Genomic DNA, 17,332 nt, shown 5'->3' with positions numbered 1-17,332 from the left:
CATTTCACACTTATCATAAAAATTTCAACAAAGGTACTATTAGAGATGTTTAATAGTGGCAATCTGTAAACAGATACTTATAGATAATTGCAGCCTTTTTTATCTTTGCATACCTTATGTTTATTTCCTCCCCATTCTTCTCATTGTCACCATTTTTACTAAGGGCAGATTAATCCATCTCCCTTTACTTCCTAGGACTCTGGGTCTACCTCCTGGAACATGTGACATGAACTTTCCACTCAACCAGGAAGTGTAAAAACAGTAATTGTAAGTAGACATGTGCAATTCATTTAGTTCCGAATTGAAATTCAGACAACATTTTTGTTATTTAGAAATTTGGATGTATTCAAATTCTGAATCACAAAGTTTGTCCAAAATAATGAAATTTTGAATTTGATTTGAATTCAAATTTGGAAATGAATATGAAATATAAACATATTGCAATTCTTAGATGTGAAAAATTTAGCAGCCACATTGGAATAAAAAAAATTCAGATTGAATTCAATTCAACCAAATTTGGAAAATCCAAATTGAATTTGAAAGTGAATAAACTGAACTAAACAAATTCCATAAATTGATTTAACTAATTTAACTAAACAAAAGGAGGTAATTAACAAATCAAAAACTAAATGAAACACATTTTTTTGTACTGCACATGTCTAATTGTAAGTAAGAGAAAACGTTTGTTTAACTTTGGCTAAAGCCTCTGACATAGCTGGTGTATACCAACAAAACCAATCAGACTTCTTTTTTACACTCAACGACTCTGGTTAACTTTTGCATATTATGATGGACACTATGGACTGCTAAATATATTCATACCGCTGCCTTCAAATATCCTTTGTGTTGTGGCTGGATGGCAATGTATGAGCATCTATGGACTTGAGACTATACAGTATACCGTGTGAAATTACTGTTAGTGCACACTCAGTGAGCATATGCATATGCCACACTAACCTAAGTTCCATATTACAAGCTATGTACCTTAGCCCTGGTGGGCGTTTACTATCACTCATGAACTTTCAAATTCCTCACCCTGCACATCTAGGTTGGGTTCATACAGTCATGTTTATATGATAGCTTGAGACCCAAATTTTGCACTACATACCCCAGCCCTGATGTTTACTATGATGGTGTAGCCTCTATATATTCCATCCTATATACCTACATATATTGTGCATATCCTAAAATATCTACATCTGCAATAGAGTGGTCATTGGGTGACATGTGTGCTCACACCCTGTGTTTTGCACCTTGGGCTCTGCAGGGCATTTAGTGCTACCCACTTATGGCTAATGTTCACCATTGACCCTCTCTGGCTCACTAACACTGGGATCATGATGCAGTCATTGATTTATCTTTACATATAAGTGGGCCCCATATCATCACGGACCATTGTCATGAAGTCCATTGGTTCTCTAAGGAACATTCTGGTATATCCAGATGGCCCCATGACCACATTGTGAATAACTTCTCTTTGAAGGAGATAGCCATCAACTGCTTTGAAGTGGAACTGTATATTATTGGCAGTTGGTTTTTGACACTGGGTATGAGAAACAGTTTTATAGAAAAGATAATCTATTGGAATTTTTTCCTTTTGTCCATGATGAGATGTATTCATTGATATTTGTTCCTTTTTAGTGCCTACTTTGAACCTTATTTATGTATTACATTGCTTTTATGATAATTTATTACACCAGCAGTGGTATCAGTGCATTTATTTCTCTGCCGAGTTTTTTACATTGATTCATGTTTTTAATGGAATATTGAATAAAGTTTGATGTATTTTATTGATATCTATTCAATGAGTTGATAGCCAAAGCCTAGTTTTCATTTATTGAGATATATCATTTGTTCAAATAATAAATGTAAGAGGATTTCATATCAAGATGCTTAGCTGTATGCTGCTGTGATTTTTGTGAAAGTGGGAAAGGTCCACTTTAAGGGCAGAAACAGTGCTTCTACCATGTTGTTGCCATGCCATTTTAGTAATACATGGAGAAAACCTGAAAGGATAAGTTCATCTTTTAAAAAAATAAAATAAATGCACATCTTTTTGCAAGTAAAAAAAATGTACATTTATTATTTTTTTTATTGGGAGCCTGTAAAGCATTGCATCAGCAGATAGTGCTTTGCAGGGTTCTTGCAGACCCTGTATGTAAGCTGACTGCTCATATGAGCAGTCAGTTACACATTGACAAGATGACTCAATGAACTTCCATAGTGCCACAAAGGTAGTCGGTAGCTGTAGTTTACCATTCACAAATTACTGTAAATGAGTGACACGGCTGGGTAGGCAGAGACCCAAATGGCTTTGTCTTTTTTGAATTGTGGCAGCAGACATGGAGAGAAGAACCCCAGTCTGCTGTCACAGCAGGGACTCGAAGAGGGGGCAGCTGCAGCAGTAAGATGTTACACAATGAATATGGGTGTAACCTGTTAGAAAAGGTGAACTTATCCTTGAAGAAAATATTGTGGAGATAATAGATATGAAAAAGTAAAATAATTCTGTTACAGGTTTCCAAAATAAATAAAGACAACAATGTTTGCCCAGGAAATAAAAACACAATCAGCTGCTAAAGAGAGAGAGAGATGGTTGAATGGATATTTTGTGATCAAGGATTTTTCCATAGAAATTTAAAATTCATATTTATAGAACTATTATTAGATCTGTTGTTTTGATATACTGCAAAGACTTGGGAACTTAAAAGAAGGGTTAAACATGTGGGAAGGGGAGGATTTGTAAAGGGAAGGTAATAAACAGCGAATGGAAAATCATTTCCAAGTACCTTTATGAACAGTCAGATATAGAAGGGGATATATGAATCTAGCATCTTAGATGGCTTGGCCATATAATGACAGGAAATAAGAAAGATATATTAGATGAAAGATGACCTAAGAGAGATGGTAGGGGATAAGAGATACCACACACCACTAGCTCAACAGGTAGAGAGAAATGTGAATAACCTCAGCCTTGAACTCCACCTAAGCCATGCTCCTCTGATGCATTTCACCCCACCAATAACAGCTTAGTGATTTTCCAGCTGCGTGAGAGCTGGAGAGTGTGCCAACTGAGGAGGAGAGGTGTTGCCGGAGCGGTGGAGTGCAGGAGGAGTTCTGGATAAAGCTGCTGTCATTCCGGTTATATTGAGGGGATCTGCAGGAGATTGTCTGAATACTAGTAGAAAACGCTGGTTGGCCCTTGAGGTCATTGCAAGGAGGTGAGGGGGCACTCAGACCATTTTGGGATTTGTTTGGCACGCATGACACATCCACGTGTAAGAAGATTTTTTTCACCTGTGTGCTTAAAGTGGACTGATTCATCACCCTTTAGTCACCTATTAAGTGCGTGGCACTTTGGCACCTTGACATCAGTGATTGTTATTTGTCATTCGAGGTTATATATATTTACTTAGGGGGCCATTCACCCATGCAGTTTGGACTTATTTATTTTTGCATGTATTTTTAGTGCTGGCTGTATATTAGTAGCGCTGCACCATTTATATTTATTTTGAACCCATACATTGCTGTGAGATGCCGGATTCTTTACCAGTAGAGCACCTGGAGCTGAACTAAAAGTGGTTACAAGGTTCTGAGAGAGCTGGAAGCCGGAAGAGTGGGAATAAATGCAATGTAGGAAGTTCAGGTCTACTTTTGCTCTTCTTATTTGATTTGTATGTAATGACTTTAGACAATCAATTCTTAAAATGAGGTACACACTATGAGAAAATCATCCAATTTTCCAAAAAGGTACACATCATGATGTAATCAACAATGGTATTAACTGCTTCTATTAATTATTTCTATGTTCTTTGCTACCTTTTTTCAGGTCATTCTTTACTTCTGATTATGCCCTTTTTTTCTATTTGATTATTTCCGTACCATTACTGTACACATGTGCACCTTTGTTTTTTTTGTCTGAACAGTCAGAATCAGCTGTTGAAAGCACTATATTGATGATCACATAATCATCCAATCATTCCTCGTACTGAATTGTTCTACCAATTTTCTTATAATTTTTATCCAGCTTTACAGCCAAGCATTGACATTGCATGTGATAGTAGAAACACACACACACACGCTAAATGGTTAGCACTTCCGCCTGGCAGTACTAGGGTCGTTGGTTCGAATCCTAGCCATGGCACCTCCTGCCTGGAGTTTGCATGTTCTCCCTGTGCCTGCGTGGGTTTCCTGCGGGTACTCCGGCTTCCTCCCACACTCCAAAGACATGTTGGTAGGTTAATTGGATCCTGTCTAAATTGGCCCTAGTATATGTATGTATGAATGTGAGTTAGGGACCTTAGATTGTACACCCCTTGAGGGTTAGGGACTGATGTGAATGTGCAATATATATGTAAAAGTGCTGCATAAATGGACGGCGCTATATAAGTACCTGAAATAAAAAAAATTAAATAAATAAATATATGTTAAAGCATTTTGTTAGGGTTCCATCAGAGAAGTGAAACTCCAGTCCAGCAAGGTAGCTACATGCTGATCACATGGTAAATATAAGGTAAGGTTTCACATATCACCCCACCAAGGTTCCTTATGTTAACCCTATTTTTGACTCTGAAAATTACAATTATTATGCTAAGCATCCACAATGTCCTTCTAGACTAGAGTAGGCTTAAGCCTGAGCCTTTAATTCTATTATTGTTACAATCAAGGCATCTTAGTGTGGCCCATATTTTGTGTGATGTCCTATGAGATATTTCAAGTGACTAAACTGTTCTCTATCACTTAGTCTGGCAATTCATAAACATATTGGTTTATACTATATGATACTTTAGGTGTGTTATTGTAGCTTCTCAAGTAATATCATTACAGCACTAACTTTGCTTTAAATTGCAGTTTAAAGTGCCTTAAACCACAAACCCAGACTGGGCATACATTCAAAAATATCAGCCCCCAGCACAATCCTAAATGTAAAAAAAGCAGCTCTAGTTTACATTCTTGCCTATTTAAAAAACAGCAAAAAAAGAAAGTAAAAAATGCAGTAACAGTAGAAACTAATAATTTGAGTTTAATGCAATCAGTAAAGTTGAACATGAACTCCAGTTATAACTCCAGTTATTTTAAAATAAAATTTGTTGTCAAATGACCTGAAAATTATATTCAGACTTTGTAAGTAAATATTAAGCTTTTTGAATGTTATACTGGGGAAAATCTTATAATGTCAAGAAGGTATAACGTAGGCACAAATCTACTTGTGTCTGCAGTCTGAAGATGTGTGTTTGAAGACATCTGTGGATTTGCTACCTGCCTCTCCCTCTACATTTTGACATAGTTTGTCCTTTAAAATTATTTCACATAGAATAGTAAATACAGTATCACAAAGGATAGGACAATAGGATTTTGGGTTTCATTTTATCTTGTTGGTAGGCAAGCAATGAACTTTCTTATATATGCAAAGAACAACCTTCTATATTATTCTTCTTGTAGCTTGTGGAATTTTTGTCATGGCTTTCACTTTATTTTTTTTTAAAAGGAACCTGGTATTCCAATATTCATTACTCTGATATGCTTTGCTTTTCCTAGGCAATTGTTATATTTCACTTTCATCTATATATGCATTTTATTTTCTGAGCATGCTTTTTTTTACCTTGATGGGTTGTTGTTCAAGTCTATATTAAATCTTACAATTGATGAATAAAATGAACCATTTTACCTAAATTCCCTTCTGACATAAACGTATTCTGCACAGAGTCAGCTTTTGCCACAGATTCTGACTGTGGAAAATACTGTGTAGCTATTTCACAGCTTAAACATCCTGTAACTTTATGCATTGTAAAAGGTTGAATTTTTTTTATCTTTGGAAATACATAAAACAAACTACATGTAATTTACAGCTGTAACCAAGGGCAAAACTGTATAATGGTAGTCGTATAAACATTAAAGGACAATGACATGGTGCTATGCACCACTGATGTATTCTTCATTATTTACAGTATATGTTTGTAATTATACTTACCTAAACCCCACCTATTCTCAAATATATGCTGTGCACCCTTCTCAGAATCAAATGGTATAACAAAAATATTTCCAATTCTGTCCTGTAACCCCTGAATTGCCCCTACACACTTTATCAACATAATGGAAAACCCATACTGTAATCAGTGAAGATATGGGGACATTTTGAAAACCCAACAGAGGACATAAGAGAAGCAGTGTTTCAATAGGCATAATCTGTTGAAAACATTGCATTTGGTGTCAGCAGTAAATTCAGTTCTTAATGTTTAAGTGGCAAGGTGCACCATATACCATGGCTTTCGCCCTCTTAGATAGCCAATTGAACCTGAAATAACTTATTGCAATCAAAGAGCTAAAACTAAGTTAATGGCTAATGTTGATCTATACCACCTATGATAACTGTGGAAGTGGTGTCAGCCACTATAAAGCCAATTAATCATTTGAACAAAAATCATAAAAAAATGCCTATACTCTGTGCTTAATGGAAAAAACAATCCCCCCCATTCATTAATAAAGAACGATAAGTGGTGCCAGAAGCCTTATTACAAATCCCTCAAACAAATGTACAACAGACTAATCCTGATTAAACACAGCACTGTATTTATGCAGGATTAGCCCATTGCACGTTACAGCATCTATAGGAAACTGCAGCCGTTCCCCACTGGATCTATACTGGGAACTGTGTAATCAAACAGCACTGATCACTCAGTTCTCAGGTCTACTCTACACCTAACTTTGAATTGAGAAGAGCTCAGAGAGGAGTGGGAGAAGCTGCACAGGAAGCATGTTAGCTGTGTTGCAGTTCACAAAACGATGCTGGTAAGATGAGAAAGCAGAATATCATCTCCTTTCACTAGCACAGTGGGATGGGAAAAGGTCCTGTAAGTGAAAGTGAAACCTCAGGGTCCCATTGCCTGCCAGACAGGACTTTGTTGTGCGGCAGAGCTATGTAACTCTTAAAGGCTCCCCTATCCCCAGCTCCCCTATCCACTAATATACCATTAATATACCTTAGGTGCAAAAATATTCAAGCTCTCTTTGATCTGGAGAGCAAGGCCTTACCTTAGCCCTTGTTAAATTTCACAGAAAGCTTTTTCAGTTCCTGGAATGTAGACAGAGGACAATGGAACCAGTAGGACCCCCTAAGCAGATTGTCAGTTGATCTCATTAGCACACACATCCTGCACTGACCTCATTAGTACACACCCATCAAATTTTTTCCACAGCATCCCCGGCATCTCTCCCCACGTGCATTTGCCTGGCTACCCCAGTGTCCTTCAGGTGGGCTCAGGCCACATGCAACCCATGGGACAACCCTGATATAGTGCTTGCTTGATTGGATATAGAGTGATTGGATAGATGCTGTGTCCTCCTATTATATAATTTTGGTAAATCTAAAGGAGATTGTACAATCAGATTGTATAGTGTACAGCCACATTTATACACCTAAAATTAACTAGTCGCACTTTCAGTGTCATTAATTGTTAACGACACACCAAACACAGAAACAAGCACACATTTTGCCACATGAAAAAAAAAGTGACAAATGCAGCAAAACGCACCGTAAAAAATGTGCAATTCACACCACTCCATGTCCCACATGTATTGCAACCCATTGAAGTCAACAGGCTTCCCTATGTGTGTCACTGGAAAAATATGCGCTCCCTCTACTCCCAGAGTGAATGGAGCCTGAAAGTGAAATTGGTGCATTTACACAGGAACAGTGTAAAAAAAGTTCTGGAGCTTTTCTGGGGTGATTGTTGTGTAGGGCAGCCCATTCAAGTGAATGGACTGCCCTATGCGTGACCAGTGAAAAAGTTCCAAAACATCCAAAACAAACACATGCAGGAATGTGAGTCTTCATTACATGGAGATGTGACTGGGGGCCTGACAACTGAGTGTCTCCATCCACTCCTATGTACTTGTATACAGATGGCCATACACTAATCTCTGTACAATTTACTTTAGATTTACCAGAATTTTTGGAATAGGAGGGCACACCTGAACAATCTATTCAATTTGTATGAAATCAGACAGGCTCTTGTACTACATGAAGAAATGGCAAACCCAGATACTCCTTCACTTAGGGATGGACTCTGAGGAAGAGGCAAGTCCTTGAAACACGTCAGCCTGTTGGAGGTCCGGAGTTCCCATTACGAACAGACACGTAGTGAGGATTGGACAGAGCTGTTCTTTCATGATGTGCCTTTGACTGTATTGTCATTTTGTGAGTACAATACCTACTTTTATCATTTAATAAATGCATTTTTTAAGGTAATGCACTAGGCAGGTGTGCCCTTTGTTTTTCTCTACTCTTGTACTACATAGCTGCTGAGTGGAAGGTAGTATTGTAATGAGGGAAGTGTGGTCCAGAGTGGTGAACACACTTTATCACACCCTTTTCTGTGATGTAACAAGGACTTGAAGGATTCTGGGAGGTGGTCTACAGGAAGTGAAGGCTGACAGATCATCTACAGGAAATTATGAAATCTGAAAATCAGTTAAAAATTTCACAGAAACTGACAAAAAATTAAATGTCCTGTGGATGAGGTAAGTGTGAAAAGCACATTTATTATGAAAAGTGAAATTCTGCCCAAAAAAGTGAACCCTTTAAGGCCAAGTGGACAGAAATACAAAATCTTTAGCCAGAAAGAGTTATTATATACTGTATGTATTTGATCTGTGTGTTTAGATGTTTATCTGAAGTTTGGCTTTAAAGGCATCCTAAAAATATTTTTATTTTTAATAAAAATGTATGTTTTAACCCTTAAACGTAATCAGCCCTAATCAACTCCTTCTTCTTCTTGGCCATTATTGTTTATACTGTTTTATTAAATACTTTTTATATTTAAACTTTTACACTTTTTGGTGAATTTTGATTTTTTTTAGTGTTACATAAAAATGAAAAATTGTAATAATGTCTATATTTCATTTTCAAATACTTTTGTCAGGCTTAGTACAAGAAATATAATTTTAGCGTTCTTATAAACTGGAAAAAAATTCTAGAATAACTTTTTAATCTACAGTAACCCTATTTGTTTTACGACTAGTAAAAACAACTGTATTCTCTAGGGTCTTTTGCAGAGTTGTTTTTACCAGTCTTAAAACAATATATGTATACCTTTTATGCCACCCAAGGCACTGAACAACATTTAAGTGCAGTAGCTGGCAAAAAGATAGTTTCAGGAATGTTGGTCTCTGAAGCTCTTGCTGGTTCTTCCTGCTCACCTTCACATCATTACAGAATACAGTATCTATGCAGAGGGTGGCAAGAAGAACCAATAATAGCTGCTGGAGACCCAAGAGTTCAACACTCCTGAACTTCGGCAGACCATTGTACTTGAATACAGTAATGTTTGGAGGCGCAAACAGCAGGAAATTGATCTACACTTTTCTTTTAAAGGCTATTTGTTTGACCAGATTAAAATAAAGTATAGTTTAAAGTAATTATAAAGCTACTGCCAAATCAATAGGCCAACATTTAAAATCTAAAAATTGATCTTGTGCATAAGGGGTGTATACAGGTATAAAAGCCAAATACCTGGTAATACCTGGTGATCTTAAAGGTTTTTGTTCAGTCACTTCCTGTTTTGGAGGTGACAACTGTCTCCTAATTGTGGTCCTTTGTTGTCACCCTGTGGTGGTGATAGAGACTATGAGCAGTTGCATTGACACACATTATGCAGGAATGGTCTATAGTTGTCACTTCTGAGAAACTGTCACTGCTTGTGTAAGTGTTACTCACTGACCATGGAAAGGCAGAGTAAACATGATGAAAAAATTAATGCCCCCCCTCCCTTATATAAGTTAATTCCCTGAAGCCAATATCATGTGACAGCACCTGCCTGAGTCTTCTCCTCTTCTCTTTACTTCCTGGAGGGGTCCTTCATAGGTTGTCCATGTCATTGCCTACAACACGTGGACACTTCCTATTGGATGGTTGCTGGTGGGGTCCTCTCAAGAGTAAGAAGAGGAGGACATCATCACAGGGGAGTGGCAGTGGACCAGAATTCTTGGGGTGCAGCTAAGTATTGTGAAAAATTGTTTTTGACTGAAGTGGATCAAAGCTTTAAGTGGATAGTTTCAGTGTAAAATGTGTGAAAATGATCACTGAATGAATCGGCAAAGATAGTTGTTACTTACAGATCCAACCTTTCCTGTAAAACTCCAGTATAGTTCTGCCTATCCCACCTTAAAAACATCTCTATTGGTCATCATGTCAAAATGCTGAAGAGGAGAGAGTGGGTAAAGCCAAGCCCTGCTTTTACAGAAGTTGGAGATTTTCTAATAATTTCAGCTGTGTGCTTTTTTGGATCCACTAATCATTTTGACATGCAGTTTTCACTAATGGTAATCAGTTGCAAATGTTTTCATCTTGTGCCCACATATGTAACAAGTGTACTCAGGAGGCATATGTATGAGAGAGTTGTTGATAAAAACCTTCAAACTTCAGGTAAAGATGTTGATGGGATAGGAAGCTGAATGGATAGGAGAGATGAAGTGACAGAAATGAAACTTTAAAGGAGAATATATACAGTACATTATGGAACTTTGGAGCTTAGTCATATTTGTTCAAGATATTTCTCTCAAGTCTTTTAAAGGCAGAGCTCTGTTAAATCTAATTAGTGCTTGCCAAACACATAGAATATTCATCATGATAGATATACTGTAATTATTGCTAACATAACTGTCTTCACCAAGTTGGTAACATATAGGGGTTTATTTACTAAAGCTGGAGAGTCCAAAATCAGACTCCCTTCTGCATAGAAACCAATCAGCTTCCAGGTTTCATTGCCAAAGCTTTATAGAACAAGCTGAGGTTAGAAGCTGATTGGTTTCTATGCAGAAGGGAGTCTGATTTTGGACTCTCCAGCTTTAGTAAATAAACCCCATAGTGTCTAAAGAAGCACCTTATAAAGCAGCAGCTTAACATTTTCTGTTCATATATTCCTAAAATGTGTTTTCATTAAATTAATGCTCCTGAATTTTGTTACTTGGTCTGTGCAATCTAAGAAATTAATAAATTTTTTAGGCATAAATAAACCAAGCATGTAATAATTCAAAATACAATCTTGATTTTAGACAGAGAATGGAGTGGGTAAAATAACTGCCTAAATATGGTCATATTTGGGCAATAATGTGATTACTTATCCAATCCTTTACATAGCTGATTACAGCTTGAGGAGCTGTCATTTGGCTTTGTATATATCTGGATCAGTTGTGTGTGGTGGGTTGTTAAGTTTTTTTTTTCTGTCACTCAGTATCGCAATTGATGATGGATTTACAATAAGGGATTATTTTATAAAGGACTTGTCAAACATTTTGGGTGTCTTTATTTCTAGGTGACATCTTTTTTGTGTGAATGAATAGAGGTACTGTGTACCCCAAAATGTATGAGCTGGGGGACATATTCTTAAAGGAGTCATTTAGATTCAGATAAGTTACTTCTTCAGTTCACCTCAACCACTGGACCAGGGTTGTGGGGAAGAGGCTTTTTTCCTCATCAGCATGGCCGGGGGTAGGTCCCCCCATGTTGAAGGCATGTGGCCTGGTAAGGTTCAGGAGGGGGTCACAGGCTTGTCTACCCCCTCTCTTAGCCAGCCAGGCTGCATGATCAGGTTAAAGGTATGGTAGGGGTTTTTAGTGTGACCTCGAACCTTTTCCTTTTTTTTTTTTTTACTTAGTCCCCCTTAGAGTTGCCCTTAATATCAATAGGGCCTGGTATGGATATCCTGTGGGACCTCACAATTGTTTTTGTTTTTTTTTGTGTGTGATGTAACCCCTTAAAATCCATACCAGTCTCAAATGCTAAAAATTTGGAGGGAGACACTGTGCATTTTTTTAAATCTTGATGTAGGATGAACCAGTGATATTTATTAAAATGCTGACAAATAACATAAATCCTGGCAAATAAAACTTAATTTCTGGTTTCATTTAAAAATAAAATGAAGGAGTTTTAATTTGCCAGCAAACAATCCCCTTCCTGGCTTTTTTGTTAAAAAAAAAACAGCACACAGACCCTTCCAAAGGTCAATGAAAATGCATAACAGACCCTTAGGGATTTGCTATGCATATTGTTGGACCTTTGGGGTCTGTGTGAAGATTTGTATTTTAAAATAAGGCAGGAAGGTGAAGTCATTTGGCAGCAATTTCAAACTCTGCTCCATTGTAAATGTGAGTACTTTAAAAAAAAGCTCTGCCCCTGGTTACATGGATTTAAAAAATAAAATATTGCATTGGTACATGTTCCCCATGGCTGTGCCCACCCTACCATGCCATTTCTGACACCCCCTTTTCTATTAGCTCAGAAAATGGGCATTTTTAATTTGACAGATTAGGCTCCCATTGATTTCAGTGGGGTTGAAGTGAGACATCCAAACATCTTTGATGTTTGATTAACCCTGATAGAACCTAATCCAGGGCAGTTTGGCTCAAAACTAATGGAGACTCCCCCCACCCCTCATTATTTATTTTTCATATTCCTTGACCACACACTAGTTTCAGGATATCACTTGATGTACAGCCAAATAGGTTTAGCATCCCTTTTCTACTTAGACTGCAATTGAATTGTTAATAGAATAAATAACTTGTATTTTTATATGTTACAGTTTTCTTATAAATGCACAGAACAAATCATAGATGTCATTGGTTGGGAGTTAGTGTCCTTTATGGAGGTGGTGGGCCCCTTTAAGTATTGGCAGTCAATGGTGAACTTGTTAAAATTGTAAACTAGATTTGAACACCGTCTGTGCTAACAAAAGGTTAAATATTTCAAGGCTCGGAACTACTTGTAATGAAACATGGTCTTCTTTCACTATTCCTCCCCTCCCATGTTTGACTTTAAAACCTTCATCTCTCTCCTACCACACCCCCCCTCCCCAGCCTCTACTTCTTTCCTCCCTTTCCTGTCTTTGCTCTGGTCCTTGTTCTAACAACAGTTTTGATACATTACTTTTTTGAGACATACATTACTTTTTTTTAATCAAATTGTTTAAACAAGTTTTCTGACAAATGCTTGATTATTGTATTGTATTCAATATGTATTGTCTTTATTCAAATACAATAAAGATTCATAGTTAAAAGATTTCAAGGCTTGCATTGTGCATTGTGTGTTAACGCCTGTATAGCAGTATAACTCACATATGTGGTGTCCAGGAAGTGGGCTTTAATCTTGGGAACCACATATACACTATATTGCCAAAGGTATTGGGATGCCTGCCTTTATACGCACATGAACTTTAATGGCATCCCAGTCTTAGTCTGTAGGGTTCAATATTGCGTTGGCCCACCCTTTGCAGCTATAACAGCTTCAACTCTTCTGGGAAGGCTGTCCACAAGCTTTAAGAGTGTGTCTATGGGAATGTTTGACCATTCTTCCTGAAGTGCATTTGTGAGCTTAGGCACTGATGTTGGACGAAAAGGCCTGCCTCACAGTCTTTGCACTAATTCATCCCAAAGGTTTTCTATCAGGTTGACGCCAGGACTCTGTGCAGGCCATTCAAGTTCTTCCACCCCAAACTCACTCATCCATGTCTTTCTGGATCTTGCTTTGTGCACTGGTGTGCAGTTATGTTGGAACAGGAAGGGGCCATCCCCAAACTGTTATCACAAAGTTGGGAGCATGAAATTGTCCAAAATGTCTTGGTATGCTGACTCCGTAAGAGTTCCCTTCACTGGAACTAATGGGCCAAGCCAAACCCCTGAAAAACAACCCCACACCATAATCCCCCTCCACCAAAAACTTTACAGTTGGCATAATGCAATCCAGCAAGTACCGTTCTCCTGGCAACTGCCAAACCCAGACGCATCCATTGGATCGCCAAAGAAACATGACATGGTGTTTAGGTAAGACAAACCCCCCCCCCAAAAAAAAAAAAAATCAAAATACATACTATTATTTATTGGCTCTATCACAGGTACATGGCAAAAATCACGCACACATATGTGGTATTGCCACAATCATCAGGAGTAGGAGAATTTATTTTGGTGGTGGGTCATAGCAATGCCACAAAATATAAGGCTGAATTAAAAAAAAATACACGTTTTCTATTTTAGATCAGTTTTCATCTCATAATAATACTAAAAAAAAATCAGGAGATAGTCATTAACATTTCCCACCAAATGAAAGCCCAATTTGTCCTGAAAAAAGGCAAAGTATAATCCACCTGGATACACTGGTTATGATAATATGTACAGTAAGACTAACACATGCTAAAGTTGCAAAGTTGGGCTTGGGCATTAAGGTTTGTTTTGACCGCAAAACAATAAGGAAATAAGGAAAATCAGTCTGTGTCACTTTGCCAACCCACTTTCACTTCTTGTTAGCTTATAGTCTGCCCAAATGTTTGCTCCAAATAAACTATTATAAAGGACAGCAACATTTCTAAAAATTATTTTTATGCAAGCCGTGTGAATGTAAACTCTTAACGAATATATAGTGAGTTTTTCTCAATTCTGATGGCAAAAATGAAAATACATTTTAAGCCAAATGAATAAATGCTGACTGTTTTAAACAACTCTATCAATAGTTTGTCAAATCTGTAAATTTCACTAAACAGCCTGAAGATGAAGGTGGAGAAAAAGATAAATAAGGCTTTTGAAATAAAAAGAAATCATATACTGAATACTGTCATTGCAGCTATTAATCAAATACAGTTTCTCTACAGTATTCTAGCCATAACTGTGGTTTATTTTTTTACACATATCTCTTGGGACTGAGATTTTAAGTTAAATTGCCTTATCTGGTTCACATTTATCTCTGCAGTGCATGTTAGTGTGAAAGATAAAGGGAAACCCTATGGACCCATTCACACCCACACGTGTGTGTTATCATGTGCATTGCATGCACACAGAACAGGGTAAATGCAGCTTTAAACTGGCTAAACATTATACTATTTTCTTGTTCAATTTCCTTTAGATTTACTTTCAACTATGTAGTGCAAGGGCCTGTCTGATTGCATACAATTTGTAAGTATTTAGGTTTGACTTCATATTATATGGTTTTGGTTAATCTAAAGGAATTTGTACATTAAAAATGTATAATGTGTAACCAGCTTTAAAGTATGATAGCTTTAATTCTGGCTTAGGCTTTTTTTTTACTTGCCCTTAAAATCCTCTCCAATTGAAATAAATTTACGGATGTTAGATTCAATACTTATTTACCCTCCTGGTCCGTTTAAAAAAAGAGCAATGTAAAATAATGCCAGAGTTATATTTCACAGTACAGTTAAAGTGGATAAAAAGTGTTTTCCAGGCTCCTAACACACACATATTGTTTTATGCTGGATTTCTGCACTCTGGCCCTTAGATACTTTGAGAGGCCTGCATTTGAGTGCATGTTTTGTAAAACATCGATTTGCTTGTCTGACTACACAAAGCTGGCTGTACTCCTGCTCAGCCTTCCTTTATTTCAAATAATGTGTTGAGTGCAGGAAAGTCAAAGTCTAATTTTACAGGGCTGTGGACTGAGAAGGAAATCTTTTTTCTAACTCCCCAACAACACAACTTAGATTTCCATTAAGCTTCTCATGTGGAATTAAAATGTCTGCAGTTTTAGTGTCTGTCGGTACAGTTGATTTTGGTTTAGGTACTTGCTTTGATAATGGGTTGCCCTTGTCGATCTGGCTATACATGTTTGCTACAGATTTTTCTATCTCTGCTAAGTTCTGTATATTTTTGAGAATCCCCTTCAGTTCTCGTCGAGGGCCAGAATCTGCTAGGGAGGCTTCCAGTGGTGTTAAAAGCTTTTCCTTGATGCTTGAAGAAAGAGCAGGTGTTAATGAAGATAAAGAGACCTGGGAAAGGCTAGGAGTTAGAAGTGTCAGGGGAAGGGGTGGAGGTGGTGGAATGGGCAGGATTGGTGAAAAGGAAGGTGGAAGTGATGGAGCAGGAAGCGGTGGAGGTGGTGGTGTAGGACAAGATGCTTCTGGTGGATGTGTCATAAGAGATAGTTGCGTTGGAAAAAAAGGTACAGATGGAAAGGTGATAAGTGGTGGACAAGGTGGAGGAACATTTGGTGGATCAGGAATAAAGTTTGAGATTGTTTGTTCATTTTGAACAGTTAGAAAGGACTGGGAGGGTGTTACACTTTTTCTGGCTAAAGGCGGTGTTGGCTTCCGTGTTGGTGGTGGTGAGATATCTTCAGAGCCATCTGAAGGAGTAATTAGAATAGAAGGAAAGGTTGTTGATTGATGTGCAGGAAGAATCTGTGAATCCTGTGTTGTTGATGAAAGGGAAGAATTTTGATATGGAGGATCTTTAATACAACTTTTATTTTTCTCTGTACATTTCTCGTTGCCATTGGCTGCATTTACTTCTTTAATTTCCCAAGATTTGGTCAGTTTGATGTCCCCCAATGCATTTTGTTCAAATTGTCTTGCCTGTTCTCGTACACTTAATTTACTATTAGATGAGATCTCCAGTGGTGATCTGAGGCTTTTAGTTAGTTGATTAGGTTCAGATGTGTCTCTCTCTGTGTGTGTACCCATATACTGATACTGAATTGGATCCATGATTACAGGACTCCCAAGAATATCATAAATGTTCCTTTTAGAAAAACGTGTGGGAAGGGTCCAGGCTCGATGCAAGCCCTCTGAGTTCATTTTTAAAACAGAATCTCTCAGCACCCTTCTTCGAGGTGAAGACTTGTCAAAGGGCAATTTATTTCTCCATGGTAACCCAATATTGATAGCACTTTGAACTGTACTTTCCATATAAAGAGGGTTCTGAGTAGTTAGTGGGTTAATATCAGAAAGAAAAGTAATGTTACTTGAAGACTTTGGAAGATTATTGTTTAAACATCCACTGATACTAGATTGCTTATGAGCCTCAATAGCACGAGACGCCAGACTACTTATAAGTCTCTGCCGGTCACCTTCTTGTAAAACAGATTTTTTCCCCCTGCTTTGTTGGAAATGGTAAAAAAGAAAAAGACTTAAAAAAGTAAGAATGCCTAAGGGTAAAGGGGAGAAATATGAAATACCACTACTATCACTATATCTATTCTACACTACTAACCAATGTGCTATTGCCAAGACAGGGTAGACACTAATCATGAATATAGTATTGTGAAACAATAATTCAGTTGACCCAAACCTGATATGAGAGTGTCAAGTACATGCCAGTTGGTTAGAGTATTCACCAGTACACTTCTCAACTATTGCATCAACAGGACAACCCAATGCAGAGCTCCCTGCTGAACCTTAAGCCAGACAAGACTCCATGTTTTGTTCTTCATAAAGTAAAATATTGTAAAATATGAGTCCAGAGTAGTGAGAGCTAGTTCAAACTAAATGCTTGATGTTGGAGGGAAGTACTGGTAAATTCACATGCAAAGATGTTCCCACCCTAGTCCCATATATAT

General features: G+C 37.6%; 2 protein-coding genes across 2 annotated transcripts in view; both read right to left on the bottom strand.

Moving 5' to 3' along the window:
* LOC149457718 (uncharacterized) overlaps positions 1-17,332 on the bottom strand; it is a gene marked incomplete at its 5' end in the record, with an annotated part of 276,029 nt that overhangs the window by 34,296 nt on the left and 224,401 nt on the right. The gene's annotated exons all lie outside the window — the stretch shown is intronic.
* Positions 13,856-16,787, bottom strand: LOC149457719 (protocadherin-15-like). Its single transcript, XM_089683124.1, has one exon. The coding sequence runs from the start codon at positions 16,680-16,682 to the stop codon at positions 15,420-15,422; it is 1,263 nt and encodes a 420-aa protein (XP_089539250.1). The 5' UTR covers positions 16,683-16,787; the 3' UTR covers positions 13,856-15,419.

The sequence above is a fragment of the Staurois parvus genome, unplaced genomic scaffold (assembly GCF_062004578.1).
Source record: "Staurois parvus isolate SC_StPar_1 unplaced genomic scaffold, SC_StPar_1.0 ptg000303l, whole genome shotgun sequence".
NCBI lineage: Eukaryota > Metazoa > Chordata > Amphibia > Anura > Ranidae > Staurois > Staurois parvus.
This window is presented reverse-complemented; position numbering and strand designations above follow the sequence as displayed.